Below are 19,307 nucleotides of genomic sequence, written 5' to 3' on the forward strand. Positions count from 1 at the left end.
TCATCATCGCCCGTTCCTACGGTTCGCTTTCGAGGGTCAGGCATATTAGTACAGAGTCCTCCCTTTTAGTCTGTCCCTGTCCCCACGAGTCTTCACGATGATCGTGGAAGCTGCCCTCATTCCCCTTAGGGAGAGAGGTGTGCGGGTACTAAACTATCTCGACGACTGGCTCATTTGACACACTTGTGATATCTGTTATGTACACAGAGGGATCTAGTGCTTCGGCACCTAGATCGATTGGGACCACAGGTCAACCGAAAAAGAGCAGGCTCTCCCCTGTGCAGAGCATCCTCTTTCTTGGTATGGAACTCAACTCTGTCTCTATTACAGCGCGACTGACTACAGAGCGTGCTCAGTCAGTGTTGAATTGCCTGGTATATTTCAAGCAGTCAGCGGGCCCCCTGAAACAATTTCAGAGGCTCCTGGGCACATGGCATCCTCGGCGGTGGTGATACCTCTCGGGTTGATGCACATGAGTCCACTCCAACACTGGCTACAGAATCGAGTTCCCTGGAGAGCGTGGCACACTGGCAGCAGGTGGATGGTGATTACGCCTCTCTGCCGATGCACCCTAACCCCTTGGTCTTCAATGACCTTTCTACGGACGGGGGTCCCTCCCGGGCAGGTCACGAGGTAGGTCGTGGTGACGACAGACGCCTCCCTGAAGGGTTGAGGTGCCGTGTGCAACGGGCATGCATTGTCGGGGCGATGGACGGGACCCCGCCTGCGCAGGCATTTCAACTGCCTAGAGTTGTTGGATGTGCTACTTCCTCTCGTGCAGGACAAGCACGTGCCGGTCCGGTCAGACAGCACAACTTCCGTAGCGTATTTCAACCGCCAGGGTGGCGTTCGCTCATGGCAGTTAACACGACTCGCCTGACACCTCCTCCTGTAGAGTCCACAGGTGAGCAGATCCCTGCGAGCCACACATATCCCAGGCGACCTGAACCAGACAGCCGATACGCTCTCTCGTCAGTTGACGCCTCGCGGAGAGTGGCGACTCCACCCCCGTGCAGGCCAGCTCATTGGGTACAGTTCGGGCAGGCTCAGGTATACCTGTTCGCCTCCCTGGACACCACCCATTGCCCGCTAGGGTACTTCCCATCCGAGGCCCCCCTCGGCACAGATGCTCTAGCGCACAGCTGGCCAGAAGTACGCCTTCCCCCCAGTGAGCCTCATTGCACAAACCCTGTGCAAGGTCAGGGAAGAGGAGCATCAAGTGTACTAGTTGCGCCATACTGGCCCAACCGGACTTGGTTGTCGGAGCTAATGCTCTTGACGACAGCTCCCCCCTTTCCCAGGAGAAGGGCACGTTATGGCATCCCAGGCCAGACCACTGGAACCTCCATGTCTGGCCCCTGGACGGGACGAGGAGATCCTGAGTGGCCTACCCCCTGCGGCGGTTAAGACCATCACTCAGGCTAGGGCCCTGGCCACTGGGAATGATTGCTCGATTGGGAACGTGCTGTCCTTCCAGAGACTTGACAGTAATTTCTCTCCTTCCACACTGAACGTATATGTAGCCGCTATTGCCGCTCATCACGACCCAGTTGCTGGTAAGTCTCTAGGAGAGCACAACCTGATCATTTGGTTCCTAAGGGGCGCTCCTTACCCTCCTGCGACCTTGATGCGGTCCTGGAGCCCCTCGGAGATGCCGCTCTTTCTCACCTCACAATGAAGATCGCTCTCCGGATGGCGCTCAAGAGGGAAGCGGACCTACAAGCATTCTCCGTGTCCACAAATTGCCTAGAACTCGGGCCCGGTGATTCTCACGCTATCCTGAGACCCTGGCCCGGCTACGTCCCCAAAGTTCCCACCACTCCCCCTAGGCACCAGGTGGTGAACTTACAGGCGCTCTCCACTGGGGAGGAAGACCCAACCCCATCCGTGTTGTCGCCAGTACGCACTGGCGTGGGCACTGGCTCGAGGCGCCTCTCTGACAGACATCTGCAGAGCTGCGGGTTGGGCTACACCCAACACCTTCGCGAGGTCCTACAGCCTCCGCGTAAAACCGGTATCAGCTCGAGTCTTGCAGGGCATCAGGCAAGTCCGGCAGCCGGAGGGGTGTACGCCTACGACAGTACCTTCCCCCCCTTTCTTCTAGGTGGGTCAGCGCACTAATTTAACCTCCCTTCTTTCCCCACTGGGTGAAGAACAGGCACTCCATCCATCACTAAGCAAGCACTTCCTGCGGGCGGGCTGGGCAGAGCAGCCCTGCCCCTTAGGCCGGGTACCAACTGAGTTATCCACAACATAGCTCTAGCCTGAGAGCGCGTGGTTTGAGTCGGAGCTCTTTCAAACTTATTGTTAATACATCGTTTATTCTTGTTATATCTTAAGACTTGTGTTTTAAATTGTTATTCACCAAGGGTAAAACATATCCTTAAGTATATCCCATACCAAAAATCGTCCTTAAACGCACCTATAATTTATTTTTATCGGATCACTCGCTATTAGCCTCAGGCTGTTAGCATTCCCAGCCTGCCTGCTCACTGCTTAACACACTGTTCTCATTATTACATCACTAATGGCTAATGTTTCAGATGTGTTTGTACCTCTGAGTGCAGATGAGGAAACGATCGCACTTCAGTCGTAACTGGAGGCAGTGGAGAAGCAGATCCAGGATCTACTAGAGAAGCAGACACGGCTGCGAGAACGTAAAACGGCGCTGGAAACATCCAGAGCTGACGCTCGCAAATCCGCGGTAGGTTTTCATCGCGATTTTAATACTCCTTCCACTTCTACTCCGCGTGTTTCTCTGCACAGAGCCCGGGCTTCGAGAACACGGTCAGCCCAAATGAACTTCACTCCTGCACCGGCACAACCACGGCGAAAGGCGCGAGCCAGGACTGGAGCGATGACCCAACCGCCGCCACCGGTCTTCGAGATCCCGACCAGGAACCGCTTTGCCGCCCTCTGCGAGACGGAATGCAACGCTGTGGTCATCGGAGACTCAATCGTCCAGAACGTACGCGCTTCCTCCACTAAAGGTAAGGTGCGCACTCATTGTTTTCCTGGCGCCCGTGTTCTTGATGTCTCTGCGCAGGTACCTGCGATCCTGAAGGACGATGCTAACGTCGGAGCTGTCGTGCTGCACGCGGGGGCGAATGACGTCAGGATGAGGCAGTCGGAGATCCTGAAGAGGGACTTCAGGAGTCTGATCGAGACGGTACGCAACGCATCGCCCACAGCGAGGATCATCGTATCAGGGCCGCTTCCTACCTACCGACGAGGGAATGAAAAGTTCAGTAGACTATTTGCTCTAAATAAATGGTTGATGTCATGGTGTATTGAACAGAAGCTGCTCTTTGTTGATAATTTTGATCTGTTCTGGGAGCGACCTAGGCTCTTCCGCCCTGACGGCCTGCACCCCAGCAGCATCGGAGCGGTTCTTCTGTCTGACAACATCTCAAAGACGCTACGCACCGCTTGACTACGTCTCCCAGCGGTAAGTCAAAACTTTAACCATAGTCTGTGTTCCTCCCACTCATCTGTTATAAATGTTACTGCTTCCAAATGCATAGAGACTGTGTCTGTCCCCCGAATAATACTACAAAATAACAAAATAGCCAAATCTCAGAGAAAAAATCTAATCGTGATTAAACCTGAGGACAATGTAATAAACGACCAAAACAAACTCATAAAGTTCGGCCTACTTAATATTAGATCACTAAATTCAAAAGCAGTTATTGTAAATGAAATGATCACAGACAACAGTTTTGATATACTTTGCCTTACCGAAACCTGGCTTAAACCAAATGATTATTACGGTCTAAATGAGTGTACACCACCAAGCTACTGTTATATGCATGAGCCACGTCCGGTTGGTCGAGGTGGCGGTGTCGCAACAATCTTTAGAGACTTTCTTACTGTAACTCAGAGAACGGAGCATAAATTTAAATCATTTGAAGTGCTTGCGTTGAACATAATTGTTCCAATTGACAGTAAAAAATCATTGCTTTCTTGTACGTTGGCTACAGTGTATAGACCCCCTGGTCCCTACACTGATTTTCTGAAAGAGTTTGCGGACTTCCTATCGGACCTATTGGTTAACGTTGATAAAGTACTAATTGTCGGAGACTTTAATATCCACGTAGATAGTGCTAACGATGCATTAGCAGTGGCGTTTACAGAGCTATTACACTCTTTTGGAGTAACACAACACATCAATGGACCCACTCATCGATTTAATCATACACTAGACTTGATTATATCTCACGGAGCCGATCTAACCAATATAGATATTATACCTCAAAGCGACGATGTCACTGATCACTATCTTATAACATGTACACTGCGCACTGCAGAAATCAGCCGTTTAACTCGTTATCGACAGGGTAGAACAATTACCTCGACTACTAAAGATAGTTTCACAAAGAGCTTGCCAGATCTGACTCCTTTAATAACCATACCAATAAATACAGAATCGCTCGATGACATGACCAGCAAATTGGGCACTATTTTCTCTAATACATTAGAAGCTGTCGCACCTATGAAGTCAAAAAAGATTAATGAGAAAAACGCAGCACCATGGTACAATAGCACCACTCGCGCCCTTAAAAGAGAAACACGTAAACTGGAGCGCAAATGGAAACAAACCCAATTAGAGGTCTTTAAAATTGCGTGGAAAGAGAGTGCAAACTGTTATAAAAAGGCACTAAAAGCAGCAAAGGCTGAGCACCTCCGTAACCTCATAGAAACTAACAAAAACAATCCAAGGTTTTTATTTAGTACAGTTGCTAAACTAACAAATAAACAGACTTCACCTGACCTGGGTATTCCGCCGCACCTTGGTAGCAATGATTTCATGAATTTTTTTACAGAGAAAATCGAAAACATACGAGACAAAATAGTAAAAACTCAACCTCCAAGTCTGTCCTATAAATTAGTACCAACCATCGCCCCAAAAGAAAGGCTACAGTGTTTTTCACCTATAAAACAGGAAGATTTAATTAAACTTATTGCAACATCTAAACCTACAACTTGCTTATTAGACCCCATACCAACTAAATTATTAAAAGAGTTATTACCCGTTGCAATTGAGCCCATTTATAACATTATCAACTCGTCAATTAATCTAGGCCATGTCCCAGGAGCCTTTAAACTGGCCGTCATTAAGCCTCTTATCAAGAAACCAAACTTAGACCCCAATGAACTAGGAAACTATAGACCGATTTCAAATCTCCCTTACCTGTCTAAAATACTAGAAAAAGTAGTGTCCACTCAGTTGTGCTCTTTCTTACAAAATAATGACATACACGAAAAATTCCAGTCAGGCTTTAGACCGCATCATAGTACTGAAACTGCGCTCGTTAAAATTACAAACGACCTGCTTATAGCATCAGATAAAGGTAACATCTCACTCCTAGTCCTGCTCGACCTTAGTGCTGCGTTCGATACTGTAGACCATAAAATACTTCTAGATCGCTTACACAATTATACCGGTATTCAGGGACAGGCACTACAATGGTTCAGATCTTACTTATCAGACCGACATCAATTTGTCCATTTAAATGGGGAATCATCAAATCTAACGCAAGTAAATTATGGATTACCTCAGGGATCGGTTTTAGGACCCTTGCTATTCTCCATATACATGCTGCCCCTTGGAAACATTATTAGAAAACATGGAATTAGCTTCCACTGTTATGCAGATGATACTCAGCTATATATCTCATCAAGACCAGATGATTCCTTCCAACTATCCAAATTGGCAGAGTGCATCGACGATATAAAGCATTGGATGACTTGTAATTTCCTTCTTTTAAATTCTAATAAAACAGAAATATTACTTATCGGACCAAAGACACGTGAGCAGAATATTTCGGATTATGACCTGCAAATTGAAGGCTGCACTGTTACTCCAACAAATACAGTTAAAGACCTTGGCGTTATATTAGACAGCAACCTGTCATTTAAAAATCACATCTCAAATGTCACAAAAACAGCCTTCTTCCACCTTAGAAATGTTGCCAAATTGCGAAATATTTTATGTGTGGCTGATGCAGAGAAGCTTATTCATGCATTTGTGACCTCAAGACTTGACTACTGTAATGCACTGCTTAGTGGTTGTCCTGCAGCATCAATAAACAAACTACAGTTAGTTCAGAATGCAGCTGCCAGAGTTCTAACCAGGTCCAGAAAATACGATCACATAACCCCAATGTTATCAACCCTTCACTGGTTACCCATTAAGTATCGTATTGACTTTAAAGTTCTTTTAATTACTTATAAAGCCTTAAACGGTTTAGCCCCTACCTACATAACAGAGCTTCTACCACACTACAACCCATCACGCTCTCTAAGATCTCAAAACTCCAGACTTTTGATAACACCTAGAATAACTAAATCCACCAAAGGGGGTAGAGCTTTCTCATACGTAGCACCTAAACTCTGGAATAGCCTCCCCGATACTATTCGAGGGTCAGACACACTCTCCCAATTTAAATCTAGATTAAAGACACATCTTTTCAGCCAAGCATTCACTAATACATAGCTAATGAACAGCAGCTACGCTAATTATTCTCTTTCTGTTTCTGCCCTCGCCTCGGGATGCCCATCCCGAGGTAGGGAGAGATTCCGCCAGGCCCAGATGAACGTCATATGCCCATCCACAACTAGAGATTACGCCAGCTACATCGGAAAATCCCGTGCCATCCTCCTGCGAGAGCCTGCGGACTGACTGACCATCCAAGTCCATCCAAGGCAATTCCATCACCACCCAAGAAAAAGGCGACCATCTGGCCGGCCCAGCTCAGACAATTCCATCCCCAACCGAGAGCAAAGACGGACTACCTGTCACATAAATGCTAAATTTACAATACTTGGTATTTAATGCTAAACTTACATCACACGACAGCAGTTTGAAGTTATGGCTGCACTCAGTGACTTTGATTGGAGGTAGCTGGGTGGGTGTTGTGGGGAGTGGGGGGGCTTGTTGGTTGTGGTTCGGGGCGTTTCATTTGTTGGGACTGTGTGGGTCTGGTCTGGTTGGTCTTGTTTTGTGGTCGATGTCGGACAACAGAGGAATAAAGTTAATTATGCCATTACTACTTTTCCCTGGTTGTTCCTCTGTTGTCTGTTGTTGATCGCGGAATGGGACCGGGTTGGACCTGCACGGTTTCGGCGGGTGGGGCTTCCTGGGTCGCGGCTCGTGGGCTCTCCCTGTTCTTCGTGGACGTTGCTCGGTGGCTTTGGTCGGGGTCACTGATTGCAGCTATGACACATCAGAGGAGATCTGGCCCTCCCGGCTGAGCCTGGTTTCTCCCGAGGTTTTTTCTTTCTCCATTATTCATCATTGGAGTTTGGGTTCCTCGCCACAGCAGAGCAGTACAGTGTTGGCTTGCTTACCGGGAGACTGCATTTATTTATTTATTCATTTATTTATTAGATATTATTTATTATAATGATCTTGCTTGGTCTATAAACACCATGCACTGTGCTGTGTTTACCTTTCTGTGTTTTTCTTATTTGCTCCTGTAAAGCTGCTTTGGAACAATGCACATTGTGAAAAGCGCTATATAAATACAATTGAATTGAATTGAATTAACCGGACCTAGTGCTACCGGACGTTGTAACCTCCCAACAGGGCGGTTCCGTCTGATGTATCCTCATGATTGGTTCCCACCTTGGTAACCCATGACCTTCCTAGGTGGACCTCCACCTTGCGGTTAACTTCTTCAGTCTGCACATCCACCCATGAGTTGGGTGACTTCTCGCTGTTAGAGAAACAAGGCCGCCGCCTGTGAGGCCGAAGGCAGGGGCCTTCCCACCTTTTAAGGAAGCTCTGGGACCCCCTACGTACCCACTGGTTACAATTTTGCGATAGCGTTCATGGCTGACACGCCCAGGCCAGTCACCGTCGCTTTGCTAGAGATTGTGACAGGGCACAGTGTTGTGGCGTTTTCCATACGAACCCCATCTGTCTGCTCGACAAAACGTCGAGAGACCGACAGAAAGGGAACGTCTTGGTTACGGATGTAACCTCAGTCCCCTGATGGAGGGAACGAGATGTTGTGTCCTTTATGCCACAACACGTGCTGCCCACTGCAGCAGTCGTGAGAGGTCTCAGGCTCCTCAGAACAAAGGTGAATGAATGAGGCACGCCGACTCCCTTTTATACCTGGATATCCGGGGGCGGAGTCCGGCATGCAAATTTCATTCGCCAATTTCATTGGCCTTTTCTAAGAAGTCGGAAGCGATTGGTTCTCAAGGACGAACCCATCTGTCGGCTCGACACAACGCCTCGTTCCCTCCATCAGGGAACTGAGGTTACATCCGTAACCAAGACATTTAACCCTTTGCAGGTACTCTGAGAATATGGTCATGATGATGTCATAGGCTATCCGAATACCCCCACTTGCGGTCTTGGCCATTTAGAGCACATGCATGCAACAGGAAGTAAGATCGTCTTAAAAACGCAGTGCCCTTAACGCACACTAAACCCACATTATCTTGAATACCGCTTCAGAGCGGTATTCAGGGCTAAGTGTATCCCATCATGCATTACGTTCTAGATATAAATCATGAGACTTTTTACCGGGGTCTCACGAGATGTTGCGGAAAGCTTTCCAGTGTAAGTTATACTACTACTTTTGAAGGTTATATCTTTATTTATTCTATGTTTGGCTAACATGTGTTTTTCATTTTTCATGTGTACAGCTGCTTTGATTCAATACAAAATAAAGGACTATAATAATAAATCTGACTTGATGTAACCGGTCCTACTCGCCCCGCTCTGCGCGGGCCTCGAACCGGCGTCGGTCCGGATGGGAGACGGGCGCTCTAACGAGGAGGCTAAAGACTACAGTATCTAGCGTCTGTCGCTAGAGCATCTCTGTTGGTCGGGGAGTGAGGTTTACACACTGCACAGCTCTTCACTAGCTGGCCTCCGTTACATTGACTTGACCATATTAATTAGATATTACATATAATTTAGTGTTGCACATTTTATTGGTGAAAACTCCAGAGTTATGTATTTTGTAAAACTGCTTTTATCACATAATTAGAGAAAACACATGAATTACATTTTTGCACTTGCTAAGTGTGTCCCATTGGGTTAGAAATATTACATGCTCACTTGAGATCTTCACTCCCACTAGAACAATTGGGCCAAAAGCAGGAAATACGTCATCAAAGTAGTCAAGTGGTCAAGTGCAAAGACTGCATGTGGGGGTATTTGGATGTAGCCTAGGTGTCTAAGCCACTTCAAGCCCTACAAGTCACAAAAGGACATATTTGTGGACATTACTGATAATGAGTTTTTGAAAAGCAGATCTAAAAAACAATATAACACAATATAAGTGCTTATAACTCTTGACCAAGATGTGCCAATGATGACACATACCGAGTTTGCTGAAGATACGTCATCAAATTCATTTTGGCGAACTTGGCATCAAATTCGTTTAGTGGTATACGAAACCGGTTTGAAGACCAATTCCATAACTTTTAATGAAGAGGGTGTTTAGATGCTACATACCAAATTTCGTGCAAATAGGACAAACTTTGTATGAGGAGTTTGAGGATATCAATGAAACGAGAAATTCAATATAATAAAAATGGTGGACCGTAAGTAGGTTGCACTGTTTTATGTAATATGTATAATTGACATACCAATATGGAAATATTTCCGTATGTTAAAAACATTTTTAAAATTTCGTTATATATTTTGACCACAAGTGGGCACCGACCTAAAATCTTTCATGTTCTCTCAGATTGAGGTCAGGATGACCCTTACCAAGTTTCATAGAAAGGAAACCTCAAAGCAATTTAAAACGATAGCTAAAAGCACATAAAACACCATAAAATCACTTTTGAGTTTTTACCAATAGGTGGTGCTGTCACCAAATTGATATGATGTAAAAAAGATGTGCAATGATGATACGTACAATGGTGTAAATACACAAACTTTTGCAGTGTCAATTTTGAAGTAAATCAGATACATTTTTAACGTTTTATTTAATTATAACACCACCATGTGGCGCAGTCCCACAATTCTTTTGTGTGTCCTCACAGAGTGTGACCATTAATCAATGTGTGAAATAAGGTGAATATTTCTCATTTAGTTTAGAAGTTATAAACATATATACTCAGAAAGGCAATTTTTTATTGCCAATTTCATTTCCAATCAAATCGTCGTTGAGGCCAATGATTCAAAGGAAAAAAGACTTACGGTTCAGAAGTTACGAGCGAAAATGTATGTGAAAATTTGGACTGTGGGTGGCACTAGAGGGATTTAGTTAGAGACTGCAAATTTTATGTGGGTAATGTTGGGACTGTCTTCTATCTGTGTGCAAAATTTCACAACGTTTTACCATACGGTTTTATGGGCTGCCATAGATGCAATGGCAAAAGAATAATAATAAGAAAACTAACGGATACAATAGGTGTCTACGCCAATTTGTGGCTTGACCCCTAATAATAAGAACACTAACAGATACAATTGGTGTCTACGCCACTTTGTGGCTTGACCCCTTAATTATAGTTCACCTTTGAGAAACTTCATGAAATACTTGTACTTTCAAAAAGCCTTTCGCATTGCAAGATAATACAAAAAATACTGGTGAAGGCAAAAAAGTGAAAAAATAAAAAAATTGAAATGAAATTGCTAAAAATATATTTTCTCTCATCTACCTGTATATATATATATATATATATATATATATATGTAACAAATATTTGTTTCTGCTGCCAGACTTGTGACTTCTGTTCTAACAGTGCCTAAACATTTATTTATTTCACAACATAGCAATAGCAATTTAGCCTAACAGTACAGTACATGCACATGGATTGATTCAGACAGTGAGCGTTTTTCTTTCTTTAGATGTTTTGTATTTGACTAAATCTAATTGTAAAAAAAATCATCTAAATGTGACAGCAGGGTTGAGTGCCTTGGGAAAGACAGAAGTACACGCATGAGTGAGCTGGACCTGCAGGAACATGCTGGCAGATGGCACTACCTCAGCTTTCCAGTGCTGGATGAATGAATGAAGGATGAAAGGAAAGAAAATCAAAGAGAAATCAAAATGATGGAAGACATGAGGAAGGTCATAAAGGACATGGGGAGAGATGAATGGAGTTAAATATGTAGAAATATAAATTAGAAATATGAGAAGATTTGACAATATTCAGATTACTGTGAATGTGAAAACATGAAAATGTAGTTTTATATAATGTCCTAAAAAAGTTTTTTACTTTACTGTAGTTGTTATCTTTATAGTAGTTGATATCTTTATAGTTATTCTACATCATATTTAACTTGGAACTTAAAAATGACGTCAGTCGAGCAATATCAACAAGAGTATAATTCTAAACCTTTCTGAACACTACAATACAATGCAGTTGGTACTTTAGTATGTCATACAGTGAGTTATATTGTTATTTTTGTGCTGACCAGTAAAACAGTCCTAATACAAACTGTATAACCACAAAGTAACTGGGGTGTTTTAAATAACTGCTGCAGAGGACACAGACAGTGTATACGAAGGTGAAAGAAACATGGCTTTACTTATAACATTCAGCACAATGAAATCAAACAATTTTGAAAGAATGACTGAATAAAACCTCAAGACTTTTATCTTTGATCCCTTGCATATGAAAAAATCTACTAATTCAACCAAAATTAAAGTGAAATGCTTATGATAAAGAAAAATAGAGAACTTAGCCACTAGAGGTCCCTGTTGATGCATTAATGCTTGCCTGTTACCTTCAAACTGCTCCTTTAGCCACAACTCAACGCAAATGATATTGCCTTTAGTGACTGCAATGAGTTTTATTCCCATCTATGGCTGTTATACAGTACATTATATCAGTACTGGCAAAACAGCAATAGTGGCCTATTCAGGGAACATTTTGGCTAAGTCATATTGTAGGTCTCACTTATGTTCCCTTTATTTGGGTGTCATCCACCTCTTATTCTCACATAATCAGCTCAGTCAGCACAAGGCAATAGCATAATATGTGCTGATAACAGCTGATGAAAGATTAAAACCACGAACACAGCTCATAGTTTGTGTTTATTTTATTATCCGGCTGTGTGAGTGCTGGTCAAGGTTAAACTCCGGTTCAGTCAGCACATTAATATAATTTAATTATTAAATTTTTATGCAGATTAAGAGTTGTTTTAGGACATTCATTGTTAAATTTGAGTTTACCTAAAAACTGTATTCAATGGACTTCTCAGTTATGTTATATTGAAATATTTACAGCTCATATTAAGGTGGGTAGACAAATGTCTGTGCCACACATGTGCTACTGTTGCCTGAACTAAGGCGGGTTCATACCAAGAGTAAAAAGAGCAGTTTCAAGCTGCAAAATGATTCCATATGCTCTTTTGTCCTCAATGAATAGATTTTAGAAATGTTCTTATTTAGGTACATCAGGTTCAATAACTCATGATGTGCTACAGGATTCTGGAAGAGAATCCACTGGATAAAACCATGTAAATGAATGTAATTCGAATGCAAATCAACAAGAAATGTACCTTTATCAGATGTTTGTTAATCCATTTTGTGAAAGTCTTTTTTTGTACTCTGTCCCGTTCATCTGCAAAGGAGAAAGAAAAAGAAAGGTTAATATGTGTCAAGAAAGATCAAGGTAAATCTATATTTCTCACAGAAGTTTAATATGCAGAGACAGCTGTAAGAAGGGCCGGATTTAGCAGGATGGGGGCCCCTGGGCTTGAGTTGTTTTCGGGGCCCCCGTACCATTTAAAATCATGTGTTTGTTAGCATTAGTAAATGTTTTTTTTCTCCAATGACTAACAATGACACTTGTTCATTGGTTTACACGTTTATAATGCTTGTTTTGACAGTGGGAGCCACAAGTGGTGCGTTTATAGCGTGTAGGAAGTTTCAAACATACTTAAATGTAAAATCCAATCAACATTAATAATCAACATTACAATATCAAGGGGACTAATATAGTTTTTGACATAATCATACAGCCCTACCATTATGTATTTTAAAATTAAAATTAAATTTATTGATCCATAATAAGAAAACTACTAAAAAGGAACAAATGTGTGTGTTCTCCCTGTATTTCTGGAGGATGTTGAGAGATTATACGTCTTGGATCTAAAATTTGAGAACACCTGCATTAACATGAAACCAACAATGAGCAATACAGTTGTCAGCATTTATTAATCTTGTTTATTGTTAGTTAATGCCAAATACAATTGTTCATGTTAGTTCAGGTGCATGTTTTTAAAAATATTAGTAAATACTGAAAATAAAGATGAACAAATGCAGACATGTAATCTAATGCTTAACTAATGTTAACTAATGCAACGGTGTAAAGTGTTAAAAATATATTAGTATTCTATTGAAATTCCATCAGTAAAGCATATGACAGATCTATGAGTTTGAAATGCACATTAAAATTGTATTCATATAATGAGATGAAACGTCTTATTATGGCTTAAATAGTTTCATAATAATGAGATGGGTCCATAGTTTTGTCAAGTCTAACTGAGGTTGTGCAGGGCAAATAGGGCACCCCTCTGTTATAAATCGTTTTAAATCTTTTAATTACTTTATGACTAACATAACATCATTTTCATGTCAAATTCTTAAATGTAAATCTAAGAGACAGTTTAATGCAGCTCACAGGCCACGAATCCATGAATGGTATATCTGCAAGGTATCATCTTAATTTAGCATTTACATTTTGCCAGAGATCTCAACGTCAGACTTGAAATAACTATCTAAACGCAGTTTGAAAAAGCACGAGCAGTTTGTCCCTTCACGCGTCCCGTAGTTCGGTTGTGTTAACTTTGCTTATTAGTTAGCAGAATGTTTTCATTTTTTATTTACACGGATGGACTTAACAGTGTTTGCATATTATTTACAAGAACCGTTTATGGCCACAGAACGGGAAATATTAGAAATAAACTCTATATTACCTGTTTTTATTCAGAGATGTCTGCAGAACACAACACTTTTCATAACACGTTTTTTGTAAAAGCAAAGAAAGTGTAACAACAACAACAGCTAGTATACTCTACTGCATCTACCTGTTGATGAATCTATCTGTCTTTTTCAGTGAGCGGACACAGACTGTGAGGTGCGAGCGTCAAATGGAAAATGCGGAGTGGAATTATATAGCGGTGTAATAAGAGAAAGTTTTTCGCGGGGATGTGAATCCTCTCTACTCTACTTCGGCTACCGTTCAATTTGCCTACCAAAGGCGGGCGCCAGCCTGTGAGGGCAAATGGGCAGCGGCTCAAGCCACAGTGCCACCCCGTGAACGCGTTCCGGCTCACGTCGGTCCGCGAGTTTCAAAGGAGAAATAACTTAAATAAAACCGGAGGGTGGCGGCCTGGCGGGAGATGGTGACAGGTATGCTCTGGATTCTCTGCCTAAAGATCAAGGTGTGGTGCCATGGGTGTAAAGAATCATTATTTCCTAAATGCTGTTCTTTCGCGTTCTTGTCTCTCAGTTTTTGGTTTTCTTTAAGCGCGGCACTGCGATTGCGCTTGTCAGCCATTAGAACAAGCGTCTTAATGAGCAGACAGGTTTCAACTGCGGTAAACGTAACGGATAGAATCCACAAATGACCAATCAGGAAACGCCAACATGACCGACGTAACGATTAGCCAATTAAACGACATCGTTCCTTACATAAGGCAGTGCTATTGAACATTGGTAGGCCAATGCACAAAGTTTAAATGAAAAATAAAATTACTGGCATATAACTAAACAAATCAAATTAACGACAGCAGGCGGGCCCCCTGAAGGGCGGGGCCCCTGGGCTGGAGCCCAGTCAAGGCCAATGGTAAGTCTGGCCTTGGCTGTAAGTATACAATTAAGTTCACCAGAAAGAATCAACATGGTGGTGTTATCAAAACATTGCTCTGTTTGTTTAAGCATCCAAAACAGCTTGGCATAGCAACACAGGCTCAAAATGATTGCTTGACTTTAAAGCAACACTATGGGACATTTGCTCACGGGTTCCCCCACGTGATTGATAAGCGCAATTGTCTGTTACTAGTGTCGTAAATACTGCCGCTGTAAAAGCTTCCCCGTGGCCAGCGCAAGACACATGAATTTGTTGACTAAAGCTGATGGAACCGGCAAATGTAGAAACGTTGTTTATAAACTCTCTTCCGAATGTAGGGGATGGGCTGTGTTGTTTATACTGACCCGAACACAGAACTTGGAGAGTGTGGTTGTAGCCGATATGAGGCTGCTCAGGTAGCAGCAGCAGTAGAATTCATCCAGTTAAGAGTTGTTCTACCACTGAAATAATTTTAGAGATAATATTTTGAGGTCAAAAAACTACATAGTGTTGCTTTAATCGTATTTTTAATGATAAACGCTGCCCAAAGAGTGCTCTGCTTCAGCAAGACTAGAGCACTGGTGCCAAAAAAAATCTTAATTTTGACATAAATTCTTTGGTTTGAGTAGTGAAGCATTACAGCATACAGACCCACCCAGAGGCACACCCATCTTAAAAAGATGATCTCTCTAGAGCTGTAGAATTATGACTGCAGAGATGTCTAGACAACTCTATTGTCAAGCAAAGACTAAGGACTAGGTCGGGGAGAAACATTATACACTGTAATGTCTCAGCCAGGTAAAGATCTACTATGATGGCAGAAAAGCAATGCACGTTTATCTTGTGCACGCTGACTATCACAACACCACCGATATACATACAGTATATGAAGAGTCATGTCCATTCAGCAAACTTAAACACACAAAACAACTCATACTGCTGTCTCATACATATGACCAACACTCATGATGTCAATCTTTCATAAGCTTTATAGTGATTGTCACATGGGGTTGGATCACAAGGTTCAAGTTTGTTTAACGTTACAGTGTTCAAAGCACTCCATGAAGTTGGAGAAATAAAAAAATCACATGTTGACAAAATCATTTAGAAACAAACAAAAAAGCGCACACTTTCTTGCTAACACTTTATGTTATTAAGTATTATCATCAGGAATATAGGTTGGGAACAAAATCAAGGTCAGTCATTTTAATTTTTTAAGTAAACTATAACATTAAATTGAAGATTCATCTGTATGTAAAAAGTGTAAACACTGAGGTTTCAAGACATTGCTCTTTTAGATTAAGTGTCCCCACCAGGCCAGAAACATTGGCTCATCCAATGCCATGAGCATGTCTGAAGACTATTTGTTCTGTCAATGACAGGAGATATGAGTGTTTGGTGAATTTTACACACTTCACTGTTAAAGACATAGGTGGTTCTAGGGTGAATGGATATCCGGGGCTTAGACCAGAGACATCTAAATACAGAAATCTGAAATCTAAACACAGATAAACACAGACTGTGTATGTTAAAGTCATGAAGCTTTATTTCTAAACATTTACACCTGTGCCATTACAACAATGAGCAAAACATACTCACCTTAACCATTTCTATGCATCGCCATTCTAAATTAATATAAACATTGGAAAAAAACATCTGAAGTAACAATTGTGTAAACTAGACAATAATTGCGCACCTGGTGCGCTGCAAAATGGCTAATTTTAGTAAATATTTTGACTGTAAGACAATGATGCCGTCTGTTGGCTGGGCATACCAAACATGGCAGCGCGATAGGTGGCTTCACCACCTGTCATTGGTTTTTGGTTCTATGAAGTTATTTTTAAAGATAAGTGGTTGCACCACATGCGCGCACAGCCGCGGAGCTCTTTATTTGAGTGCGATTGTTGCGCGTCTACATTAAAAAAGAACGAACATGTGCGTACAAAAGACGTGAAATGTGAACTGCCACAAAGTGATTTGTACAGGGTATGGTAATAAAAACACTTTACTGAAAACATTTAGTTTTACTACAGTTAAAACCAAAAAACCATGGTTACTTTAGTAAAACAATGGTTATCACAAAATAAAAACCATAAGTAAAAACCATAGTAAACGATGGTTACTGTAGTAAAACCATGTAATGTAACCCTAAATAATCAATCCACCAAAAAACATGGTTACTACACTTGTACCACAAAAAAACATGGTTAATTTATATGTCCATTAAAACTAAAAAAGGGTCCCATGGTCCTGGCCTGATTAGAAGAGGTAGGCTCGAGCGCGTTTTGGTTTGGAAAAGGGCTAGTGTGAGTGCAAACTAGTGCTGTAGTACTCGAGTCCGGTCCGGACTCGAGACGTTTTTTAATGGTCTCGGACTTGTCTTGGACTCGTTGGTATTTGAACTCGGACTTGTCTCGGACTTGGTCATTGGTCTCGCAAATGTTCTAGTCGGTCTCGTCCGAGTCCAGCGATATATGTTTTATTTTCTCCTTCAAAACAAAACATTGATAGAGCAATATTCTTGTGATCCGAAAACGAATGATCCGAAAACTGTTGCCGACTCTCGACTCTAGAACGAGAGCTGCGCGTGCTCATAAGTTCTCTTTTCACACAGAAGTTCAGTTCAGTGTGTGCTGTTGTTGTAATTAAATAACTCCGGTATATTGGTTCAAGTCCGCGGGACTGTCATGCACGCCAGAAAGTGAATAACTGAATTAATTTGTGGATAATATTAAGTGTTTACGGGAGACGCTAAACGGGAACGATTCAGCTGAACTGGTTCGACCGGTTCACTAAAAAGAAAGAACCGGTTCGAATGAATGATTCGTCCGCGGCGCGAACTAGCATCAATCATTCATCAAGCACGATGTCAGCGAGCAGCGGCATAATACAGATTGGTTTTACAAACCATAATACATGTATCGACAGTGCGCTTAAAAGGAAACTTTTTGCACCAAAACTTTCCCCGAAACATGTGGGACAACATCCAATTTCGTAAGACACCTGCAAAGGCATCACAAAGAGAGGTAAGTTAATGCCATGTTTCAGAGTTAGCATTGCATTTGTGTATTTTAGAAAGTTTGGAAAGTAGGGCTTAAAGATAAGATTGATCGTATTTTTATTGTAATTGTGATGAACATGTTATTTAAGGATGGGCACCGACGTGCTTATAAACGAGCCGTGGAGCCTCTGCTCTTTCTAGCGGCTCCTCTATCGAACACGCACGCACACACACACGCACACACGCACAAAAGTGTTCATTGCTGCACAACCTTGCAGTTAGGTAGTAAAATTAAAATGACCTTATTTTATCTGCTTTTTGATCATTACAAACAATAATGAAATGATTATCTTAGAATAGAAGATATGCTGTCTCTTGTGTCACATAAATTATCAATAGTTAAGTATGTGGTCTTGTAGTCATGATTTTTTTCTGTCTCTGTCTTGACTGTCTCAATTGGACTCGGTCTTGACTTGGACTCGATCCTCTCTGGACTTGGACTTGACTTGGACTCGAACCTCTTTGGACTCGGACTTGACTCAGTCTCGACTAGTCCTGGTCTTGGACTCGACAATGGTGGACTTGACTACAGCCCTAAGTGCAAACTAACTGAAAGCATGATGTAAAATATGCGAACGTTCAAAGTTCTCCCTGAAGTTCAGCTGTCACCGTAAAAAACATCTAATACACACAGCACTATTATGTGCAGACATGTCACTGCGGCCAAAACTACTCCAGGTATTAGGTTTGTCAAACATAATGCAACGCTGTGTATAACAATCGACTTTATGATAATAAAGTACGCAGGGTGGTGTAAAAGCAAAATGAGCCATTTACTCTTATATCGCTCTCATTTGACTATGACACCACAAAGCGGACTGGTCTGCACAGTACGCATAAAGTTAAACACACCTACAGTAATAAGCCACAAACTAAACATTATGATGGTTTCCATTGTGCTAAGAGAGATCGCTTTGTTTATGTTTACTTCAAAGCAGTCGCATCGTAATGATGAAAGCGTACTCGGGTGCGGATGGTAAAGTACAATGTGAGCACAGGCCAGCAGAGGAATGCGGACAATCGCGCTCGGGCATTGTTGAGAGCAACCGGGCCAAGTGTGAGGGCAGCCAAAGGCATTGAATGCCTAATGCTGTATACAAATGTTTCTTGAGCAAGTTCAGTCCTTTCATACACGCCCAGCAATTCAGAGGGAACAGCTGATTCAGACCCACACAGACACGTCCGCAGGTCACACTTTGTTTCTGCTCGGTGGATTAAGACATAAATAATGTTACCATGGTCATTATTTGTGGGTGGAGACCCGGTTAACCTTGACCTCAAGCGACCAATGTAATGTAAGGCTTCAATTTGCATGATGGTGTGGATTAAGATTGACCAGCATTGTGTGGCATTGTGCTCTTAAAAGACCCATGATTGCCATTAAAAGACCCTGAACATTTGATCACCTTTCAGTACGTTCTACTAGTTTCCTTTCACAAGTATAATGTTACCATGCTTATGTTTTAACCCT

At 42.3% G+C, this 19,307-nt stretch overlaps 1 protein-coding gene and 1 long non-coding RNA gene across 9 annotated transcripts in view; one reads left to right on the forward strand and one right to left on the reverse strand.

Annotated features, from left to right (window-relative positions):
* plecb (plectin b) overlaps nt 1-19,307 on the reverse strand; it is a 197,232-nt gene that overhangs the window by 95,217 nt on the left and 82,708 nt on the right. For all 7 annotated transcript variants that reach the window (XM_057341180.1, XM_057341176.1, XM_057341179.1 and 4 more), the window contains exon 2: nt 12,482-12,543. In XM_057341180.1, coding sequence (XP_057197163.1) covers nt 12,482-12,543 — 62 coding nt within the window. The remainder of the gene's footprint in view (nt 1-12,481; nt 12,544-19,307) is intronic.
* LOC130558673 (uncharacterized) overlaps nt 16,953-19,307 on the forward strand; it is an 83,521-nt gene continuing 81,166 nt past the window's right edge. Inside the window, exon 1 of one of the 2 annotated variants that reach the window (XR_008963466.1) lies at nt 16,953-17,801. This is a non-coding gene — a long non-coding RNA (uncharacterized LOC130558673). The remainder of the gene's footprint in view (nt 17,802-19,307) is intronic. The other variant, XR_008963465.1, reaches the window with a different exon arrangement.

Source organism: Triplophysa rosa, linkage group LG8 (assembly GCF_024868665.1).
Source record: "Triplophysa rosa linkage group LG8, Trosa_1v2, whole genome shotgun sequence".
In the NCBI taxonomy this organism is placed as follows: Eukaryota; Metazoa; Chordata; class Actinopteri; order Cypriniformes; family Nemacheilidae; genus Triplophysa; species Triplophysa rosa.